The 20906-nt window shown below is 58.5% G+C and overlaps 1 protein-coding gene and 1 long non-coding RNA gene across 4 annotated transcripts in view; one reads left to right on the top strand and one right to left on the bottom strand.

The window, feature by feature from the left end:
* PLXND1 (plexin D1) overlaps window positions 1-1785 on the bottom strand; it is a 55602-nt gene extending 53817 nt beyond the window's left edge. Inside the window, exon 1 of one of the 2 annotated variants that reach the window (XM_049097671.1) lies at window positions 431-1785. In XM_049097671.1, coding sequence (XP_048953628.1) covers window positions 431-1753 — 1323 coding nt within the window. In that variant the 5' untranslated portion in view covers window positions 1754-1785. The remainder of the gene's footprint in view (window positions 1-430) is intronic. The other variant, XM_025449296.3, reaches the window with a different exon arrangement.
* LOC112661303 (uncharacterized) lies at window positions 597-20462 on the top strand. 2 transcript variants are annotated; one of them, XR_007404117.1, is made up of 3 exons: window positions 597-737; window positions 5889-6063; window positions 7948-20462. It is a non-coding gene; the product is annotated as an uncharacterized LOC112661303 (long non-coding RNA). The 2 variants fall into 2 exon arrangements; XR_004807345.2 differs by lacking the exon at window positions 597-737 and having other exon boundaries at window positions 2155-6063; window positions 7948-10185; window positions 11667-20462.
* Window positions 20463-20906: the final 444 nt, after the last annotated feature.

The following is a 20906-nucleotide window of genomic DNA, read 5'->3' as shown; positions in this document are numbered from 1 at the left end:
CCTGCATGCCTCCCTGCACACCTGCCGAGCCCAAGCGCACCTCTGCCGACTCCCAGGGCGGCTCTGATAGGCTCACACGGCCACACCTTTGGTTAGACATGCGCTTGCTTGCTCTGCACTCAGTACACACCTAGGACCACCACGAGCACACCTGGGCTACATAGGCACCTTTGGGTCTCTCCAGCGCAGATCTGCAGCCTCGACCCCTCCCGCACACCTGGTTCCGCTCGCCCGCAAGCCAGGCGCTCTCCAGAATGCCCGCAGGCGCGCACCCGTAGCGCCCCCACCCTGGCGGACACCTAGGTCCCGGGAAATGCACCTGGGGCCCAGAGCACGCACAGCTGGGCCCCCACACTCACACCCGTGTCCCGCCCGGGGACCGCACGCCGCCCCTCCCGCCCCCGGGCGGGCGTCGGCCCCGTCGGCGTACCTGGATGTTGCGCTTGCGCTCGCAGGCCGGCCCGGTGCCCTGCACCACGCTGTCCAGCACGGCCACCACGTCCGGCGCCGGCTCCACGAAGCAGGCGTTGCGCGCGGCGCGGATGGCGGCTTGCACGTCGGCGAAGCGGAAGGCGCACAGCGCGGCCGGAGTGGCGCGGGCGGCGGGGGAGCCCTGCGGCCGCTCGAAGACGGCGAAGAGCAGCTCGCGCGCGGGGAAGACGGACACCAGGCGGCTGTAGAGGTCGCCGCGGCCCGCGCCGCCCGCGCACTGCAAGCCCAGCTGGATGTAGGACTCGGTGAGCTTCTTGGCGTCGCCGCCCGCGCCGCGGGGCAGGCAGATGCGCGCCAGCAGGCTCCGCGCCTGGCTCTCCTTGTCGCCCGCGCGCGCCTCGCTGTTGAGCGCCAGGTACGCGTAGGACGGGGCGCCCGGCGGCGGCTCGGGCGGGTGCAGGAAGGCGCGCACGAAGCCCAGCTTGTGCTGCTCCTTGGCGCCCTGCTTGATCTTGAGGATGTTGTCGTCGGAGGGGTTGAGGTCGAAGGTGAAGAGCTTGGCCAGGTCGCCGCGCGCATCCAGCGAGCGGATGGCGATCTCGGGCGTGTTCTCGAAGCGGTGGTCCTCCAGGCTGCGGTTGCGCGGGAAGAAGGCGCTGCCGTAGCCGGTGTACGTGGCGCCCACGAGCAGGCGGCTGCCCCCGGAGCCGGCGGCCGGCGGCAGCACCAGCCCCACGGTGGACGCGTTCGGGTGGTTGGCCGCCACGTTGAGCATGCTGGGGAACACGGTGACGGGCTCGGCGGGCGGCGCGGCGGGCGGGAAGCGCACGGCCACGGCGGAGATGTTGCCCCGGCGCCGCAGCTGGCAGAAGCCCTGGTAGATGGAGCCGCACGCCACCACCAGCCCCTGGCCCGGGTCCAGCTGCAGGATCTTGTTGTAGTTGTCGGTGAGGCGCCGCGGGTGCTCGCACGAGGCCTGGGGCAGCTGCGGGGCGTGACACAGCGGGCTGTCGGCCACCGGGCCCACGGCCGCCTCGGCCTCCAGGCTCAGGTTGGCGCCCGACAGCTGGTAGAGGCGGTTCACGGCCGCCAAGTACACGGTCCCCGCCGCGCCGTCCAGGGCGAAGTTGTTGGTGGGCGTGGGCGAGGGGAAGCGGCGCTGGACCTCCAGGGCGCCGGCCCGCGCCGCCCCCAGCAGCAGCAGCAGCGGCGGCAGCAGCGGGCACGGCCGGGGGGCCCGGCGTGGCGGGCGCGGCGGCGGGGGGCTGGCCGCGGCCGCCCGGGCGCTAAGGGGTGCGCCGCCCGCGGCACGACGAGCCATCCGGGCGTGCGCGGGCTGCGCGGCGCGGCGAGTGCATGGGGCGCGGCGCGGCCGGGAGCCGGGAGCCCGGAGGCGGCGGGAGGCGGGGGGCGGGCCCGGGCCGCGAGGCGCTTCCTGCCCGCGCCAGCGGCCCCCGGCCCCGGCGCCCCGGCCCCGGCTCAGCCGCGCGGCGCAGCCCGGGGGCGGGGCGGGGGCGGCTCCGCGGCGGACACGCCCCCGCCCCCGCCCCCGCCGCGCCCCGCCCGGCCGCGCCCCGCCTCCCGCCCCCCCGCGGCCCCCGCCCCGCCGCCCGGCGCCCGGGCCCCCCGCCCCCGCGGGCCCCGCCCGGCCCCGGCCCCCGCCCGCGCCCGGCCCGCGCCCGCCCCCGCCCCCGCCCGTAGACGGCGAGGCCGCCCCGCGCGCCCCAGGGCTCTCCCGCGCGGCGCCCGCTGCCCGAGGCTCCCTGCCCCGCGCTGCCTCCGCTTCCGTCGCTCGTTCCTCCCTCTCGGCCGCTCGGCCTTGTTTCCCTTTTCCTTCCTCCCCTTCTCCCCGGTCTCGGGCTCTGTCTCCCTCCGTTCGCCCCCGCCCGACCCCTCGGAGCCCCCCAACTCCGTGTGTGTCGTCTCCCCGCTTTTCCTCGGTCTCGGGCTCTTCTCCGTCTCCGCCTCCCTCCTGCCGCATCAGTTCTGTTACCGCCACCCGTTCCCGCTCTGCCTTCTGTTTCCCTGCCCCTGTGTCGCCCTCCGTGCCCCGGCCCCCTCTGTCGCCCCCAGTCTCTCCCTCTGCGCTCTCACACTTACAGGCTCCCCCCTGACACTCGCTGTCCCCGGACCCCGGACACCGTCCAGGCCGCGCTGGGCACAGGGCGGCGCCTCAGACTCCATGATCTGCCCCAGAAGGGAGGTTTTTACAAGGGTCAGGGACAGAGGGACAAAAGCTCAAGGGTCAGGCATATAAATTAGGAAAACATGGAGAGGGGAACTATTTCAGGCATGTGCCAAGCCCCGAGCAGGCCCGGCTGGGAGGGCGACACACGGAGCGACAGGCTTTGGCCCCGGGGGAGTAGGGAGTGGCCTCGGGTGGCCCGCCCGTTCCTCTGTGGAGACCCAGCTCTGTGGGCTGCTGCCCTTCTACCCACTGCATCTTGCCAGGCCCTTCCCCTTACTCAGGATTCTGGAATCACCTAAGATCCTCCCAGACTTAGTGGGAGATCAGCCGCGAGTGGGCTGGCACTTGGACCCACTTCTCCTTTCTTCAGACCTTTCTTCTTTCACCTGGAGCAGGTAGGCCTTGGGGGTCCGAGGCAGCCACCGAGATTCCAAGGTCACAGAGCCCAGAGGACAAACATACACGGCATCTGGCCCCGGCGCCCAAGCAGGCTTGCCCCTGCCAGGCACTGTGCCAAGTACTGGACTTGTACTGACTCACTTAATCCTCACAGATGCCTTCCGAGGCTGGGGCCCTGATGATCCCACCTTACAGATTTGGAACCTGAGGCCCCAGAAGCGAGAGGACTGGCCCAAGAAGTCTGTTGGCTCGGAGCCTCACCCCAGATCTCTCCGCGCCCCACACCAGCTCTGGTCACTCAGAATCAGGGGGCTCCCATCAGGGGCTTCCACGTGGCACCCAGGACGGAGGGTTTCTCTGTGCCCCAAAGGGTAGGCAGGAAAGGCCAGGCCTCCAGCTGTCCCCCACTTCCCTCTTTCCAACACCCTGGACTCCTGCTTTTCCCCCTCGGTGGCCCCCTCCAGCCACTGCTTTGACAGCCAGGAGTGTTCAACGGCAGGAAGTCAGAGGCTCCGTTTCTGGTAGCCTGTGCCCCCCTGGGCTCAAGGCCACTCAAGGGGCAGCTCGATAGGATGCCCTCACCTCCATCTTTGGATGCAGAGGGCTCATGCTGTGCCGCCTGTGGGAGTGGACTGGGGAGCCCCACAGGGGTACCCCCCGCTCTTGCTGTAACCCCCTCCCCTCCTTGGGGCCCTCCCCAGCACTCCATCTGTCGGCCTCCCTCCTGCTCTTATCTTTCCCTAGCCTTCCCCGCCCCATCTCTGTTTTTGTGTCTTCTTGCTCTTCCTGGTTACTCTCCCTCTTTGTCTCTCTCCCCCGGTCCCTCCCCACCCTCTTCTCTTTCTCCTCTGTCTCTTTGTGTGCGCATCTCTGTGTCTCTCTGTGTGTCTCTCTCTGTCTCCTTCCCTATCTCCCAGCCGTCTCTCCCTCTCTCGCCCCTCCTAGCTTCCTTCCTGTCTCCGGGCTCATCTTGCTGCATCCTGCAGCTCCCCCCACTGAGCCTCAAGGAAAATGCTCTATGTTGTCACAGCTCCACCTGGCGCGCATGGTTCCTGGCACTTGGGACACAAACTACCTGTGAAGCTGAGCGATGGGCGCTCAGGAGCCACCCCGGGCTGGGGGCAGGCAGGTGAGATTAGACTGCAGAGGGCATGGACACAGGCTGGGTCCAGGTGTCCTCTCAAAGTGCTGTGTTGACTAGGGCAAAGCACTTGTCTCTCTGAGCCTCAGTTTCCTTGTCTGTAAAGCAAAACAATCATAATAGCACCCAGGCCCCTGGGAGGTTGTGAGATGTAAGTAACATAACTACCAGAAAGTACAGCGCCAGCTACATGACAGGCTGGCACTGGTAGGAAGTCCGAATCTTCCTGGGCAAATGACAGTGTCTCCTCCCAACACCCCCCCGCCCCCGGCATTGAGCAATGGCCCCACAGGACCCCCCCCCCACACACACACACTTCTTGCCTTGGGTTCCATGGCAGCTGATGCAGCCACTGCCCACCCAAGGCTGAGTGTTGTACCCAGCACTGCCCTTGCAAGGTCCCCAGCTGTCCTCACAGCCAGCTGACAAGGCCAGGGTCATCGAGCCCATGTCACAGATGGAGGAACTGAGGATATCGGCAAGGTGAGTATTTGAGCCCAGATCTGTGTCCAGATAATGTACTTACTCCCCTTTGCCCGTTAGCTGGGAGCTGCTTTGGATCAGCATGGGTTACACGGCTGCCACCCTGTACCCCTGCCTGGGCAGAAGGGGTGCTGATAACTCATGGTGGGAGGAAGGAAGGAACAAGTAAAAGAACCCACATCTCCCTGACCTTGCTAAGAAGCAGGAGAGGTATCCTCCCAGCAGGGATTTGAGAGGAAACCAAAGGGAGATGGACAGAACCCAGGAAGGTGGTTTAGTTGACACCCAGCTTTAACTATGAATTAACTAACCCGGACTAACCAACTGACTACCACCTAATCCTGAATCACACTGACTCAGGCCCTTTTCAATTTTTGTTCAAGACTTCTGATCATATCAAGGTCTCCGTTTAGGGCTAATGTGCCTTTAATACGTCTCTAACATTTGTCACTGTCCATTTTTAATAGAGAAAAGGTCTTCCACTTAGTGCTGTTGACATCAGAATTCTAGAATTTACTTATAGCTCCTTATTTTCTTTAATTTAACGTTATGTTCTGGTTTTGGCAAGTGATGCTGGTTTCCAAGTACAATAATGATGTAAAAAGCTTGCTTGATAAATGCATGCATTGAAGTTTTTTATTTTTTTTTAAGATTTTTTTAATTTATTTATTCATAGACACAGAGAGAGAGAGAGAGAGGGGGGCAGAGACACAGGCAGAGGGAGAAGCAGGCTCCATGCAGGGAACCTGATGTGGGACTCGATCCCGGGTCTCCAGGATCACACCCCAGGCTGCAGGCGGCGCCAAACCTCTGCACCACTGGGGCTGCCCGCATTGAAGTTTTTTAAAATGATGTGTGTTAAAGACAAATACGGAGTAAGCTGTAATCCATAGGGTATGACACACCAGACATGTAGGCAACACAGACACAGGTTTAATCCAGGACCTTTTTAGATGTGGACATGGCGGCCCAGGCCCAGAGTAGGGGCGTGTCCTTGTCTGGACACCTCTTGGTCGCTGGCCAGGCTGGCCCACAGATGGCAGGTCTGGGCTTTCACCCCCACCCCGGGTGGGGGCTTCCCCATCCTGCCCTGTCTATCCTCAGCAGAGCCATGAGGAGGAGGAGGAGGAAATGTTTTTCTTCTTCAATTGGAAAAAATAACAGTGGGGCCAGGGCTGTACTGGGAGGGGTGCCTCCTGCCCCTCTGTCCCTTGGGCCTGACCTAAGAGAATGCTTTCCCTGCAGGAAATGCTCCTGACACGCTGACTGCCCCGAGCATGGATTTGGTGACAGGAAGGTGCTGGAAGCAGAATCCTCTGGGAGAGCACAGCACCCCCAGCAAGGGCCTAGACTGTGCCAGGAGCTATCACTGCTGCTTCTAGGGACCTTTACCCAACTTGGTTCCTCCTGAAAGGAAGAGGTAGGTTTTATGATACCTGTTTTACAGATGGGGACACTGAGGGTCAGGAGGGTGCCAGCACTTGTCTATAGCTGTACAGCCTCCTGGCCTCCAAACCCTGCTCTTGGCCATTGCATCCCTCTACCCCCTGCCTTGGAGCTGAGAGACCTGAGGTCCAGGGCCACCTCAGCCCCTAACCACCTATGTGACCTTGGTGGCTCCTCCTTGCTTTGAGCCTCAGTCTCCTTATCTGGAAAAGGCGAATATAATCCATCTCACAAGACTGATGTGAGGATAGAAAAACAGACATGTCGTTTGCCTAGCATGTCAGGAAGTATGATATCTGTTGCCTTTCCTGCTCTGAAACATGGGGTCCTCTCCCTCAGACTCCTCAAACTGGTCATCTGTCCTCTACTCAGGAAAGCCCCACCAGACCCAGAAAATATCATTCCCATAGCAGCTGCCGCTGAGGTGTGTCTTGTTGGTGCCATTAAGGGCTCAGATTCCCGAGATCACCTCGTTTAATTAACCCTCCACTGGGTCTCCCTCCCACTCATTAACATGGAAGCCAAGGTTCAGAGAGGTCCAGAGGCCTGCCTGAGGTCACACAGCAAATAGATGGCCAGAGTGACTCCTACCCCCTCCCTTGCTAGCCTCACCCCTTCGCACTAGGTCTCCTATCATTGCTACCATGTCCTACTGGAGTTGCCCAGGATGGGCCAGGGTGACCCTAGAGTGGCCTCGCTGACAAGAGACACAGTACCCATCACACTAATGTGTTTAAATTACAGACAATTGGTGCTGCTGGTGTGGCTCCGATGATGCTTCCACAGTGCAGACGCCATGGAAAACTAGGGGGTTCTAGCCCCCTTTAGAGTTCTGGAGTATACCTTCCTCAGCCTCCATTGGATGTCGCCCTGGGAGTAGGGTGGGGAGGGTGACCCAGAAAGTCTGGTTTCAGGGCTTAGGAGGGGTGGCCTGCCCTTGCCTGTGACAATGCGCCCCTGGTCATTGCTCTGTCTTTGTCTCCCCATAAGGCTGGAGGAAATGGTTCTCATTCCTGTGTGTGAGAGATGCCCTCTCTCAACTCCAGGCACATGCTTGCCCTCTGTGGAGCGGACACGGCAGGCTGGGGTGGGGACCCGGGGCCCCCATGCACCCATCCTGGGCGCCTGGCCTGACAAGCCCCCGCGTGGCCCCTTTGTGCTCTGTGAATCGGATAATGGGCGGCATTCTCAGACGTCCAGTCATGGCTCTAGGCCCGTGAAAGGACCCGGCAGCTCCACACTGAGGCCTCTGTCCAGCAGCAGCCAGGGAGGGGCAGGCCGCCCCAGGGGTCCCCACCCACATTCCCAGGCTGCAGCCATCTCCAGAGGACAGCCACCCGGGGCAGGGCCGACTGGGGTCAGGTGATCCCTGAGCAGCCGGCAGGTGCTCCATGAATGTCTCTGATGCCAGGAGCCAAGGGGAGGGCGGTAGGGAAAGCCCAGAGCTAGGAGGATGGGGAGTCACATGGGCGGGGCACCTCCTGTACCCTAGACATTTCCCAGCCAGTCCTTGCAAGATCCCCACAGGCCTGTCTTGTTGATCCCATTTAATGGATGAGTAAACTGAGGCTTAGGGAAGCAAACCGATAGCTCTGGATTTGAACCCAGGTCTGTCTGACCACGCTCATTCTGGCAGAGGTTGAGTAAGTACCTACTGCATGCCCTGGGAGCACGGCAGTGCCTGTGCCCTCAGGCAGCAGGGCTGAGGGGATCCATAGAGGACATTGGAACAACAGGCCCATGTGAGCAAAGCAAGGCCGGCTTCCCAGGGAAAGTGGCACCTGAGCCAGGTCTAGGGAGCGCTCACACAATTACTGAGTATCCGACATGAACTTCATCTCATCCCTTCCTGCTGCAGGGACTGTGGAGCCCAGGTAAAGAGGGGGAAACGGAGGCTCAGAGAGGGCGAGTGACTTACTGTGGACCACCAAGCTGCTCACGGTACAGTTGGGACTTTCATCCAGGTTTGGCTGTTCCCTCTTCTCCAGGAAGGGGCCCAGTGACGATGCAGGGGAACCCCAGTCAAGGCTGTGGAGTTGTCACCCTGTAGTCCTGGCACCTGGGTTCAGATCCCTACTCTCTGCTTCCTATTGATGTGATCCAGGGTGAGTCCCTTCCCCTCTCCGGGTCTCTGTTTTCATACCTCTCCCGGCCGTGGGGATCGAATGAGATAATCCCTAGACAGTGTGTAGCCAGTACCGGCCCTCAGTAAATAATCAGTGACATTTATTATTAAATATATTGATGGTAAGGTGTTGTGCCCACAATCCCTCCAACTCTGACTTCTGGAAAGTCCTGTCTTTGCCCTGCCCTAGGGCTGGGGGGAGCTCAGAGCTGGCTTGGGTTTTTGTCGGATGCCCACTTCCCGCTGTCCTGCCTCCTCTCACCTGCAGCCAGGGTCCCATCTAGAGACCCTTTTGCTCCCTCTCAGACCACACCCTCCTCTGGGCCTCATTTCCCCTTCTGTACATCGGGGTGATACACCTTGTGCCCTCCACAGAGCTGGCCAGTGGTGTTCAGTCTCTGCTCAGGGTGGGAGCTGGGTCTTTCCTCAGTGGCTCCCTGGAATCTAGTGTGCCTCCAGACCCCTCACCTCCCCAGTGCCCCCTCCCCCTCCCCTTGCTCAGCAAGTGTGTGGGAGATAACAAAATAATAATTACCATTTCCATAGCCTGACCCTGGCTAGGCCGAGTTCTAGGCACTTTGCATCTATTACTCTACTGAAACCTAACAACAGCCCTTTAAAGAAGCTGCCATTATCATACCCATCTATTGATGGGGAAACTGAGGCACAAGGCCATGCAGTGACTTGCCTGAGGTCACAAGCTGGCATCTGGAGCCTGGATTCCAGAGTCTTTGTTCGTAATAGCACAGGGTATATGGGAAAGGCTGGCATGGATGAGCAGGGCCCAGGTCTTACTGGCTCTGTGGCCTATACAAGTCTGTAAAGAGAGTGTCCAGAGAAGATGTGTTTCCTGTCTTGATTTCTGGGTGGACTTTTCTGCATCCCTCAAAACCCAGCCCAAATGTCACCTGTCCTGGGAAGTCCTCCCCAGTGAACTCCTAGGCATCCCTCCAGGCCTGCTCTAAATGACCCTTCTGAGTAGGCTCCCTTAAGCCCTGAAGCAGGGCTAGAAGCCCCTCCTATCAAATCGGTTACCCCATAGTATGAGGGCATGGTCTTCCCCAGTGAGCCAAGTGATCCCCTGGACCTTCCAGGGTGAGACACACAGTCACTATGTTGGGATGGCTGGCGGGCTGTATCACCACCCCAGGACATCTGCCAAGCAGAATCAGAATCATGTTTTTTGTTGGAGGTCTCCTCCCTGGGCCTCCCTGGTCAGACCCTGCCAAAGCTGCCTCCTGACCCCTCTTTGTCCATGTGGCTATGCCAACCAGCCACCTTCTCGAGACCAGGCATTCCTGCTCTGCCCACTGCAGCCTGGGCACCCCGCTGGCCAGTGACTCCTCACACCTGATTCCTGGTGCAGTTCCGAGGTCTGCCCCTCTCTGTTCCACCTCCATACACAGGCCAAGCCCAGCGTGGAATAAAACACAGGAACAGAGCCCCTCCTTCCTTGGGAATTGGGAATATTATGGGGACCCACAGGGGTGGTCCATACTATCTTCAGCTCAGCCTCATGGGGGAGCCGATTTTTATTTTTCATTTATTTTTTAAATTGTATGTATTTATTCATGAGAGACACAGAGAGAGGCAGAGACACAGGCAGAGGAGAAGCAGGTTTCCTGCTAGGAGCCTGATGTAGGACTCGATCCCAGGACCCCGGGATCATGCCATGAGCCGAAGACAGACACTCAACCACTGAGCCACCCAGGTGCCTTGAGGAGCCAATCTTTAATCAAAGAACTCAAATTATGACATCACCGAAACTCAAAATATCCATCCTAAGAAGGAGGGATACCAGGTGATTCTAGGAGAGTTTCTCGCAGACAGAGTAGCCCACCTTGGGTCGGTGAGGGCTTCCTCAAGGCAGAGGCTTGAGACCTTGAGAGCTGAGATCTGCAGGATGCTGAGGGGTGAGGAAGGTGAAGGAAGAGCTTTCCCGGCAAGGGGAACAAGGACAAAGACCTACAGGTGAGTGGCCGGCTGAGCCCTGGAGGAACAGAGCGGAGGCCCCCAGGCTCGTGGTGCGGTGTAGCGGAGGCTGGAGGGCCGGCCGGGCCTGGGAGGGCCCTCTGTCCATGCCGCAAGCTTGAGAAGCCGTTGATGACTTAAGAATGTCTTTCTGAGGGAGAGGGATAGGTTGAGGATGGACCAAGGGAGGCCAGGGATGGAGCGTCTGAGGACATCCAACCAGGTGATGCCACGGGCCTGAACAGGGGCTGGCAGAGGCAGAGAAGGAAAAGGTGGCCTGAGGGCTGAGTAGGAGGCCGGCTTGCCAGGCCTGGGGTACCTGGTATGGGTGGAGACTGAGGAGACGGAGGCTCCAGCCGGGGAGTTCCTGAGTCTTGGGCTCTAGTACACTGGGGTGCCTCTATCTGAGTCAGAGAGCACTGGGGAGGAGCTGGTGGGTGGGTGATCCACAGCTCAGTTTAGGAGAGTGAGTTCAAGGGGCCCCTCGGGTAAGTGGGTGCACACTCCCGGAGCTGGGCACATACCACCCCAGGCTGCTGGTTCCGAAGGGGAGGGGCTTTCTCACAGACAGCTGCCTGAGGAATGAGGAATGGGGCCCAAGCCCCCTGGCCCAGCTCCCTGCCACCAGGAGAGAGGCACCAGGGGCCCCATGGGGCTGCTTCCCCACAGCCCCCACCGTCCTGTAGGAGCCCCTGCCTGGAGGCTCCTGGTCTGTGCATGGGGAGATGGGGACACGGGCACAAATGTGAGGATCTATGTGCATAAGCAGCAGTGGGAAAGTGCATTTGTGTATATGTGGGGGGGTGCACACTGGGGTCACATGTACACAAATGGGGAGTCAGGAGCATGTGGGGGTGAGTGTACAGCAAAGGTCTTGCTGTAGCTTCGTGGTTTCTGATGCGCAGGGAGTGCCAGAGGAGGGCTGCTGTGGGACTCCGATCTGTGGTGCACCGGGGGGATTCAGGACCTCGGAGGCCATCACCACCTTCTCAGTCCTGGTCCTGCTGCTCCAGGGACAGAGGAGGTTTCCTCATGAAACTCCATGATTGTGATGACCCGTAGCCCAGTCTCTGTTTTGTGGAGTTCAGGCTGACCTGAAGTGGCCAGCCTCTGGCCTTGGCGGGTCCTGCCTCTGGCCTTGGCTGGTCCAGCTCTTAACCTTGGGCGGCCCAGCCTGTGAATAATTCTCAGCCCGGCCAGAGTCCCTTCTGTTGAGGAACTTGGAATTGGTTCTTTAGGGACTTTTGGGTGATGCCATTCCTCATCTTACTCAAGAGCAACTTCCACTGACCACAGCTGCGTGTCTCAGCATGAGCCACCATCCTTTGCCAGGACTTCCTCCCACCCCCCAGAGTCTCTTATCCTTAGTCAGAATCTGAGCCCCAAAGGCCCACAGTCCCTGGGTCCCTCGAGTGTGCAGATTAAGTCCCATAAGACCCAGAACTTCCTCCCTTACCCTGTCTTCCCATCTAAATCTCCAGGATGTCCCCAAGACTTGGCTCTGGCTTCTTCTTCCAGGCAGCCTTCCCAGACCTCCCAGGCTGGGTTAGACCTCCTCCTCTGGACTGCTGGGGTGACCTGTGCTTCCACTCTCAGAGCACCCACACCAGGTGACAATACCTGTGGCTCTGGCTTCCCCACCAATCAGGGGGAATCTCAGGAGCTGGATCTTCTTGGGAGCATATATCACCAGGCAGAGTGTTAGACTCAAAGCAGGTTCACAAGGATGAATGAATGAATGAATAAATGAGAGGAAATGAACAAATGTTCTTCCATCATTTCCTGGGCCAGTGCCCATTCCATACAGCTCGGGGCAGCCTTGACCTTATCTTCCCCCCACCCCCTGGCCTCTCGCGAATGTCCTCACCTGCACTTACCCACCTGCCAGGAAAGGTCAACAGCCCTTGCTCTGCCATGGGGAGAATTTGTGTGTCCAAAATGAAGGTTTTCCAGTGAGGATGTGACTTGGCTGGGTTAAAATTTATAGGGCAGTGATACCAGCCTCACGTCCATCCCCTCAGCTCAAGGCCATGGGCAGGGGAGAGCCACTTGGGTCCATAAGCAGAACAGTGTGGAAGGCTGTGGCGCCAGCGGGATCCCGGTTCACATCCTGCTTCGCCACTTCCCAATCGGGCGACCTTGGTCAGACCCATCTATCTGTGAGCCTCTGTTTCCCCATCTGCAAAAGGGGGGGAGGTTGTGCCTCTTGGACTCACAGTAGTCTTGTCACCCCTTGTGCAGCCCCTGGCAGAAAGTCAAGACCTACAAGGCCTGAGGTAGAAAAACACTTTTGGAATAAAAGCAGCTAATGTTTATCGAGGCTGCCCAGGAGCAGACACTGCTCCAGGAGCATCACAGGGATTGTTGTATTTGCCACCTTAGAGGAAGCCACTTTTACTCTTTCTTCTACCCATTTTACAGAAGGGAAGATGAGGCATGGCAAAGTTAAGCGACTCATCCAAAGTCATAGTGCAAAGGAATGGCACAGGCTGGACCCAAGCCAAGGTAGGCCCCACTGCGGTGCGCACAGGAGCGCCTAGGAGGTCCTGGGTGCCCTGTCCCTTCCTCCCACACATCCAGGGGGCGGCAGCTAATCACCGTCCATCAGTTCAGGACTCCTCCACCCCCAAGGCTACTGCATCCATCCAAGCCCCACCTCCTCCTGCCTGGATGCCTCCTCCCACTCTTTCCTCTTCCTCTCCTCAAATCACTTCTCCACACAGCAGCCTCAGGGGTGTGATTGTAAATCTCACAAATTGTAAATCTCTTCGTGTTGTTTTTCTCTAACTTGAAATTCTGCAAAAGTTCTTGGGGTAAATAAAGTCCCATCTCTTTTCCCTCATCCACAGTCTCTGTGCGGCCATCCGGCCTCACTCCAGGCCCACACATGCATCTGCTGGTCCCACCACCTGGTTGGTTCCCCCTCCTGCCTCCCCACTCAGCCTGAGTGTGGCCAGACACCCTCACACCCACCCTACACAGAGCTCATGGCACACTAGTTATAGGATTATTTAACATCAGCAGGTGTCTCAAGGGCGGGTCCTCATCTGTCCTGTTACCTGCTGCTGCCCTGTGGCCAGACACTCCAGGAGGTGCTGCTACATCCCTAAATGAGCCATGGTAGGACCTTTGGGTTAGTTTCACGTCCAACAGAACACAGACTTGGGTAGTTAGTAGTGGCAGATGCACAAGGTCTGTGTGGGGGCACACGGTGGTGGAGACTTTGAGCAACTGCCTGGGGAGGGAGCCCTATTTCCAGCCCCGGGAAACAGGAAGTGAGTCAGGGTCCCGAGAAGGCCTGCCGGACGCTCGGCACCTTGGGTGCGATTGATGAGCGCCTGGACGGAAGGGCCAGCCGCACCTAGGGAAGCAGGAAGGAGACCAAAGGAAGAGGATAGGAGGGGAGACCCTCTCCCCAGCAGAACAGGCGGCCCTGTGGGGCCCCAGCGGAAGTGGATGAGGTCATCACAGATGCAGCCACCCAGCCCATTGTCCTGTTACACCTGGGGTTGGCCAGTGTGGCAGGAGTAGCCAGGAGTCCCAACACCCCCATCCAACTGACACCAATCCTGGGTCCCTCTAAGGCGGGTGTGAACTTATTTCACTTACTCCCCACACCCTATGAGCACAAGGTCTCACTGGCCGCATTTTCTAGAAGACTAAAGAGAGGCAGGAGCTTGCCAGGGTCACATCAGAGAGGGTAGCATGAGATTTGGATCCAGCTCTGCGCGGCCTTGGAGATTTACATGGAGATCCAGGGACACAGGAAATTCAAGACACCAGCACTGGCCTGGAGGCACCATCAAGAAATCCTGGGGCAGGTGTCTGAGGCCCAGGCTGGAGCAGGTCAGGCTCCTAGTCCTGGTTCAGTCTCTACCTAAAAACAGAGCCAATCAGGTGCTCTTTCCCCGGGCCTCACTCAAGAGGCCGGGCTGCCCAGGCCAGTGTCAAAGTCAGGAGTCTGAGGCTGGGAAGGTCCCCTTTCCTCCCTGAATTACAACCGGGGACCCCAAGAGTGGTTTTGGCTGGGAGCTGGGGCACTACTCTCTGACCCGCCAGCCCAGACAAGGGAGCTGGCCTGGGCCCTCTGTGGGCAGTCCTGTCAGAGATGGGATGATTCAGGGGGCACTTTCGCTTCCTCAGTGGGCCCACGTCACCCCCTTTCCTGCCTCTGCGTTCTCACTTCCCCATCAGTGCCCATGGGCAGAATCGAGCACCCCCCACTGGAAAAGGAACTGAGGGCTTCCATGGCCTGGGCTCCAGCCCTGGGATGTGGGTTCGGACAAGCAGCACAGCTACAGATGGGCGTCCTGAGGCCCAGCCACTGAGGGTGTGTGCGCCCCTGGGTCATGGGGTCAAGGGCAGGCACAATCAGACAGGAGATGATGCTGGGGGGGGGGGTGTTGAAGATTTTCATGACTGAATTTTCTAAGTCTCCTCAAAGAATGTGTATTAATTGTGTTAAATACAAGCATGAGGCGAAAGTCACCAGAGGGGGATGTGGGTCCCGATGGATTTTTACAGGGAGTCACAGGCCAGAAGCGCAGCCGCACCTGCAAAGGGAAGGGTGATGGGGTGAGAGGGGTCTTGGAAGGCAAGCACTCAGCCCCCACCCAGCCCAGGATCTGTCCCCTCCGCACAGCCCAGAGTGAGGACGGAGAGCCTCAGGGCAGCTGGTCACCTGTCTCAGGTTGTGCACCCCAGGCCCCCCCCATACAACTTCCAGGGCTAGACCCACTTGGGTGGTCCTCGGGATCCCCTTGGAAAGGCAGCCTCGGTGGAACCCCAGCTCTGCCACTTCCTGGCAAAGAATTGCCTTCATCTGTGCCTCGGTTTCCTCGGTTGTCGTGGAGCATTACCTCGGGGCAGAGCCAGGTACACGGTGAGCGACGCGTGGGGGCCGGCGGCCGTCTGCCAGACACTGGCCACGGTGCCGTGTGCATGCGGGAGGGGGACAGAGTGCCTGCGCCGGTGCCCGGCTCTGTGAGTTCCTGTGCATGGACAGGCCCCCAGTGACATCCAGCCAGAAAGGGGCAGCCGTTTCTCCCGAGACCCGCCCTCTGCCTCCTGTCCCCCTCTTCCAGTCGTCTCTCTTCGTCAGCCCTCGGGGCCACCAGTGCAGCCTAAGCTGGAGCCCCCGGACACCATGACGCCCTCGGGCCGCCCAGCACTGCCCCGCACGGCTGGGGAGAGGCCAGGAGGTTACCTTTGCAAAGGCTCCTAAGTGCTGATTTACAGCAGGTGGGAACCCCCCACCGTCCCCTCCCCCCCCAATTCACTTCTATTTGCAGGACCCTTGCCCCTCTCTTGGAGGATGCTGGGAGAAGGCAGGAGGGCAATGCTCACGTGATTCTTAGCACCAGTAGCTGCGTGGTCCCATGTAATTTTTCTGGGCTCTGCTTTCGCCTTCAGGCCCCAGCTCCTCGGCGCCGGCCCTTGCTGCCCTTGCTAGGCTGGGTGGGCACCTGCAGCCCGCCCCGGCGGCTGTAGGCTGGGGCCGGCCAGTCAGGTTAACCCCACCGGTGGTGCAGTTATCCCCGGAGGGTAACTGAGGCTCGGGGAGAACTCAGTGCCCAAAGTCACAACACAAAGTCCACACACACCAAGTCCAGCCCTGTGCCCTGTCCCTGCGCACCACCCCCTAACCCTGGCCTTCCCATCTGAGTGTGACTCTCCCTCTGCTCTCCCCCTACTGCCTTTCCCCTCCCAGATCAAAATGCCTGAGCAGTGAGGACCACGGCGCAGGGGCCGGGTCCCCCTGTCCCTCCTCAATTTGGGTGGTGTCCCCTGAGGGCCATCTTTAGGCCTCATGCTGAGCCAACGGCCTCCTGCGGAGGAGAGGGCTGTAAATCAAGGCAAGCAGCCTACAGTGGGAGGCGGAGCCAGGTTAATGACAGCAAGAAGGTGCGATGTCACTTTAGCCCTGGTTGGGGAGGTCCTGGAGGTCTTCCTGGAGGAGGTGATGTCTGGTCTGAAGGAGAGGAGCCACCAGTGGGGGCAGGCACTGAGGGTAGGGACAACCAGGGCAGAGACCCAGAGGCAGGAGGAAGCACATCACATCTTCCCCTACTCCTTGCTCACCCTGCCAAGCCTCCCCGCCCCCTCCCCTCCCCTCCCCTCCGTCCTCCTCCACCCACACCCATCCTCTCCTGGGGGCTCCTCTAAGACCGGAAGGCAGAAGGCGAGGTAGGAATCTAATCCCACAGCTCTCAGATGAGGAGAAACTGCTCCAAAGGAAAAAAAAAAAAAAAAGTTAATTCCATTGTTTCCGCTTCCAGATCCTGCCTGAAAAACAAAAACAAAACCAAAATCAAACCCCAGCTGGGGAAACTTTATCTGGCAAAGCTTTCAAGTAGGGGGTGTCAAATGGTGGAGCCTCCTCAGAAGGTGGAGAAAGGAGACCCTGTCCCCTTGGCCGTGGGGTGGGAAGGACCACAGTGGCCGTGCTGCGGGTGCGGGGGCTCGTGCCTCAGCCTTTCACGTGGGGCCCCAAGCAGCCTCCCTCCACATTCAGAAAACCCAGGGGTTGGCCGCGCCCGCAGGGCTGGCGTTTGAACCTCGGTCTTTCTGATCGCAGAACCTGGCGGCTTGTCCACCGCGTGCCACCGTTCACAGGGCCCTGGAAGCAGGGCCACCTGACGCACACCCCGCGGCCTCTGCTCACACTCCACACTCCCGGGGAAGTGTCCCTTCTCACAGCCGGCGCCTCCATGTATTTTACATCATCAGGAATGTCCACTCCGGCCCCAGGCCGGCCTGGCTCCTCATCTCTGATGGGGACTCCAGGAGGCTCTGAAGTGACAGGAACGGGCTTCGAGGCGCACCATGGTCCTGGGGGATCCCTTCAAACCTTCCCCTCCACTGCCCGTGGGCTCCGTGCCTGGTGCTTCCCACCCCCTACGGCCCTCCGAAGGGGTATGATTGGGCCCATTTGACAGATGGGGACACTGAAGCCAAAGCACTGTTCTGGCGGTTCCAGAAGAGGCAGGGGGCCCAGGGCAGGCCAGGCCGACCTCCACGGGGGGCTGGGCCACTCCTCCTTCCCACCCCTCTCCAGTGGGGACCTCTCAGCCCCTGGTTGGGCTTTTCCCAGAGCCAAAGCCGGAAGCCCAGGTCCTGAGTGTTTGTTCAGGCCAGGCTGGGGCTCCGGGCAGGCGAGGCGGAAACGGCCGCAAGATGTTTGTCCAAGCAGAGGCTCAGGCTCTTGCCAGGAGGAAGGAGGAAGGCCAGAGGAGAAGGGCCAAGGCAGCAGGCCGCGTGGCCTGGGTTCTTGGCTCCGGCTCTGCCCTCCTCACCCGCAGGGGCTGAGCCGCATACGGTAGGCACAGAGGAAACAAGCAATCGCACCTGGGGAGCGGGGGTCGCCCTCATCGGGGGCTCAGGCCGCAACCCCAGGCCCCCTTATCTCCTCTTCCGCCCCCCCTCCCCCATCTATCCTCTGAGAAACCTGCTGACTCTGCCTTCCAAATGCACCAAGAGCCCTGCTTCCCACCTGCCCTGCCACCCGTAGAGGCCCAGCGTCCTCACTGGTGTCCCCTTGTCCCCTGGAGGCACCAGAGAGATCCTATTAAGATGCAGATCAGATCTTGTCAGTTCTTGCCCAACTTGGCTCCCCCAGGCACCCCCCCCAGCAAAAGCCATCCATTATGCCACAAATTATGTCCACCACCACCCCCAGCACCTCAGAGTATGACCTTGGTTGGAGAGAGGGCTTTTCATGAGGTGACTGAGTTAAAATGAGGTCATGTGAGTGGGTCCTAATCTAATAGGACAAGTGTCTTTATAAGAAGAGATTGGGGGGGGTGGTGCCTGGGTGGCTCAGTGGTTGAGCATCTGCTTTCAGCTCAGGATGTGATCCCAGGGTCCTGGGATCGAGTCCCATGTCCAGCTCCCTGCGGGGAGCCTGCTTCTCCCTCTGCCTGCCTCTCTGCCTCTCACTCTCTCTGTGCCTCTCATGAATGAATAAGATCTTAAAAAAAAAAGATTAGGATGCGGAGGGCGATCACACACACAGAGGAAAGACCACGTGAGGACACAGCGAGCCGGTGGCCATCTGCCGGCCAAGGAGGGAGGCCTCCGAAGAAACCAGACCTGCTGACACCTGGATTTTGGACTTCCGGCCTCCAGAACTGTGAGAAAAGAACTTTCTGTGGTTAAGCTGTGGCACTTTGTTAGGACAGCTGAAGCCAACGAACACCTCGGCCTCATCTGTTTCAGCGCCTGGTCCCCTCCGCTTTGCCTCCGCTCAGCCACAGGGCCTCGGGCTGCTGCTTGCGAGGCCGGCACGTGCCCACCTCCAGGCCTGGGCCGGCGCCCTTTCTGCGGACTCCCCGGGGCTGCCACCGTCTGATCACTCGAGTCCCCACTCAAACGCCCCCCTCAAAGAGGCGCCCCCCCAGCAGGCTGCTCACTGGAGCCGCGTGTCATCCGTCTCCTCCGCCAGACTGCGCCCTTCCCGGGGCGGGCTTGTCGCCTGTGCCGACAGCGCCTGGTGCGCAGTAGGTGCGCGACCGAGATCTGGGGAAGGCAAGGGGGCCTCCAATGCGGGGGAGTGGGGGGGGCTCGGGACTGGTCCTCAGCGGTCCCCAACCGACCCCGCCTCCCACGCCCCCGGCTTCCAAAGCCAGCGCCTGCCTTCACCCACCCCTTTCCCCATCTGTCTCTCCGTGATTCTTCCAGAGGCTGGGCTGTAGACTGTGGCCCCCTCAAATTCCTATGTTAAATCGTCACCGCCAGTGCGATGGAGGAGATGGGGCCTCGGAGAGGTGGTGAGGTCCCACGGGGGAGCAGCGGGAACTAGGAAGCAGGCTCTCCACAGATACCAAATCTGCTGGTGCCTGATCTTTGGCCTTACCAGCCTCCGGAACCATGAGAAAGAAATGTCTGGTGTTTATAAGCCACTCAGTGCCTGGTATCCTGGTACAGCCGCCTGTGTGGACTAGGGCAGGCTCTTTATCTGGAAGGGAGGCAGGATGGCCAAGCAGGTGGGACTCAGGTTGAACCCGGCGCCCTGACTTTCAATCTGGGGACTCCATGCCAGCTCCTTCCCCTATGGGCAGGAAGTCTGGGAAGGACTCAAGGACAGGAAGTTCAGGGACTGATGGGGACAAGCATCAGCCCACTAGGGTCGGCACATGGGCTGATGCTGGCCCCAGGACCCATGGCTGCACCTATGCAGTACTTGGAAGGCCAGGAAAGGCCAGGAAACCATTGGGACTTCCTTCCAGTGGGACTTGCTAAAGGTTAAGGGGTGCTCCGGGTGTTTACTCCTTTGTTTAGACCATAATACTCTCTGGACACAATTCCATACCCACTGGAATGGCTGAATTTACAACTGACAACACCAAGAGAGGACAAGGATGTGGGGCAGTGAAGACTCACACACACTGTTGGAAGTGTGTTTGTGTGTGAAATGGGGCAGCCCCTCTAAAATCCCATTTAGTAATCTTTTAAAAAGTCAAATATAGGGATGCCTGGGTGGCTCAGCGGTTAAGCCTCTGCCTTCAGCTCAGGTCATGGTCCTGGGGTCTGGGGATGAAGTCCCACATTGGGTTCCCCGCAGGGAGCCTGCTTTTCTCCCTCTGCCTATGTCTGCCTCTCTGTGTCTCTCATGAATAAGTAAAATCTTTAGGAAAAAAAAACGTCAAACATAGACTTACACAACCTAGCATTCCTAGGTATTGAAATATGAAAACACATCCACGCAGAACCTGTACACAAATGTTTGTAGCAGCTCTATTAATAGTTGCCCTAAACTGGAAGCCATCCAGATGTCCTACAACTGGTGAACAGATAAACTCATGGAAGTGCTGCCATACAATGGAATAAAAACCCAAGCGGGCAGCCCCAGCGGCGCAGCGGTTTAGCGCCACCTGCAGCCCGGGGCCTGATCCTGGAGACCGGGATGGAGTCCCACGTCGGGCTCCCTGCATGGAGCCAGCTTCTCCCTCTGCCTCTCTCTCTGTGTCTCTCGAGTAAATTAATAAAATCTTAAAAAAAAAAAAAAGAGTTGGGATATTTAACTGAGTGAGCCCCTCACTCAGGTATCCCTATAAAAAAAAAGAACCCACACAAGGGTTTATAAATTTATAATATTTTATTTAAAAAAAAAGGAACCCTGCTATTATTGATGGACACAATAAGGTGGGAGGAATCTTAAAGCCAGTTTAAAGTCTCCACACTGTATGCTTCCAATTTAGGACATTCTAGAGAAAGCCAAGCTATAGAGACAAAAAAAAAAGAAAGAAAGGAAGGAAGGAAGGAAGAGAAAGAAAGAAAGAAAAGAAAGAAAGAAAGGGAAAGAAAGAAAGAGAAAGAAGAAAGAAAGAAAGAAAGAAAAAAGAAGAAAGAAAGAAGAAAGAAAGAAAAAGAAAGAAAGAAAGAAAGAAAAGGAAAGAAAGAAAGAGAAAGAAGAAAAAGAAAGAAAGAAAGAAGAAAGAAAGAAAGAAAGAAAGAAAGAAAGAAAGAAAAAGAAAGAAAGAAAGAAAGAAAAAGAGAAAGAAAGAAAGAAAAAGAAAGAAAGAAAAAGAAAGAAAGAAAGAAGGAAAGAAAGAAAAGAAAAGAAAAGAAAAGAAAAGAAAAGAAAAGAAAAGAAAGAAAAGAAAAGAAAAGAAAAGAAAAGAAAGAAAAAGTATCAGTGGCTGCCAGGGGCTGGGTTAGGGTCAGGGATCAACTAGGAAGGGGCCCCAGGGAATTTTCCTGGAAGCTGAGAATGTTCTATC

Source organism: Canis lupus, chromosome 20, assembly GCF_003254725.2.
Source record: "Canis lupus dingo isolate Sandy chromosome 20, ASM325472v2, whole genome shotgun sequence".
Lineage (NCBI taxonomy): Eukaryota > Metazoa > Chordata > Mammalia > Carnivora > Canidae > Canis > Canis lupus.
This window is presented reverse-complemented; position numbering and strand designations above follow the sequence as displayed.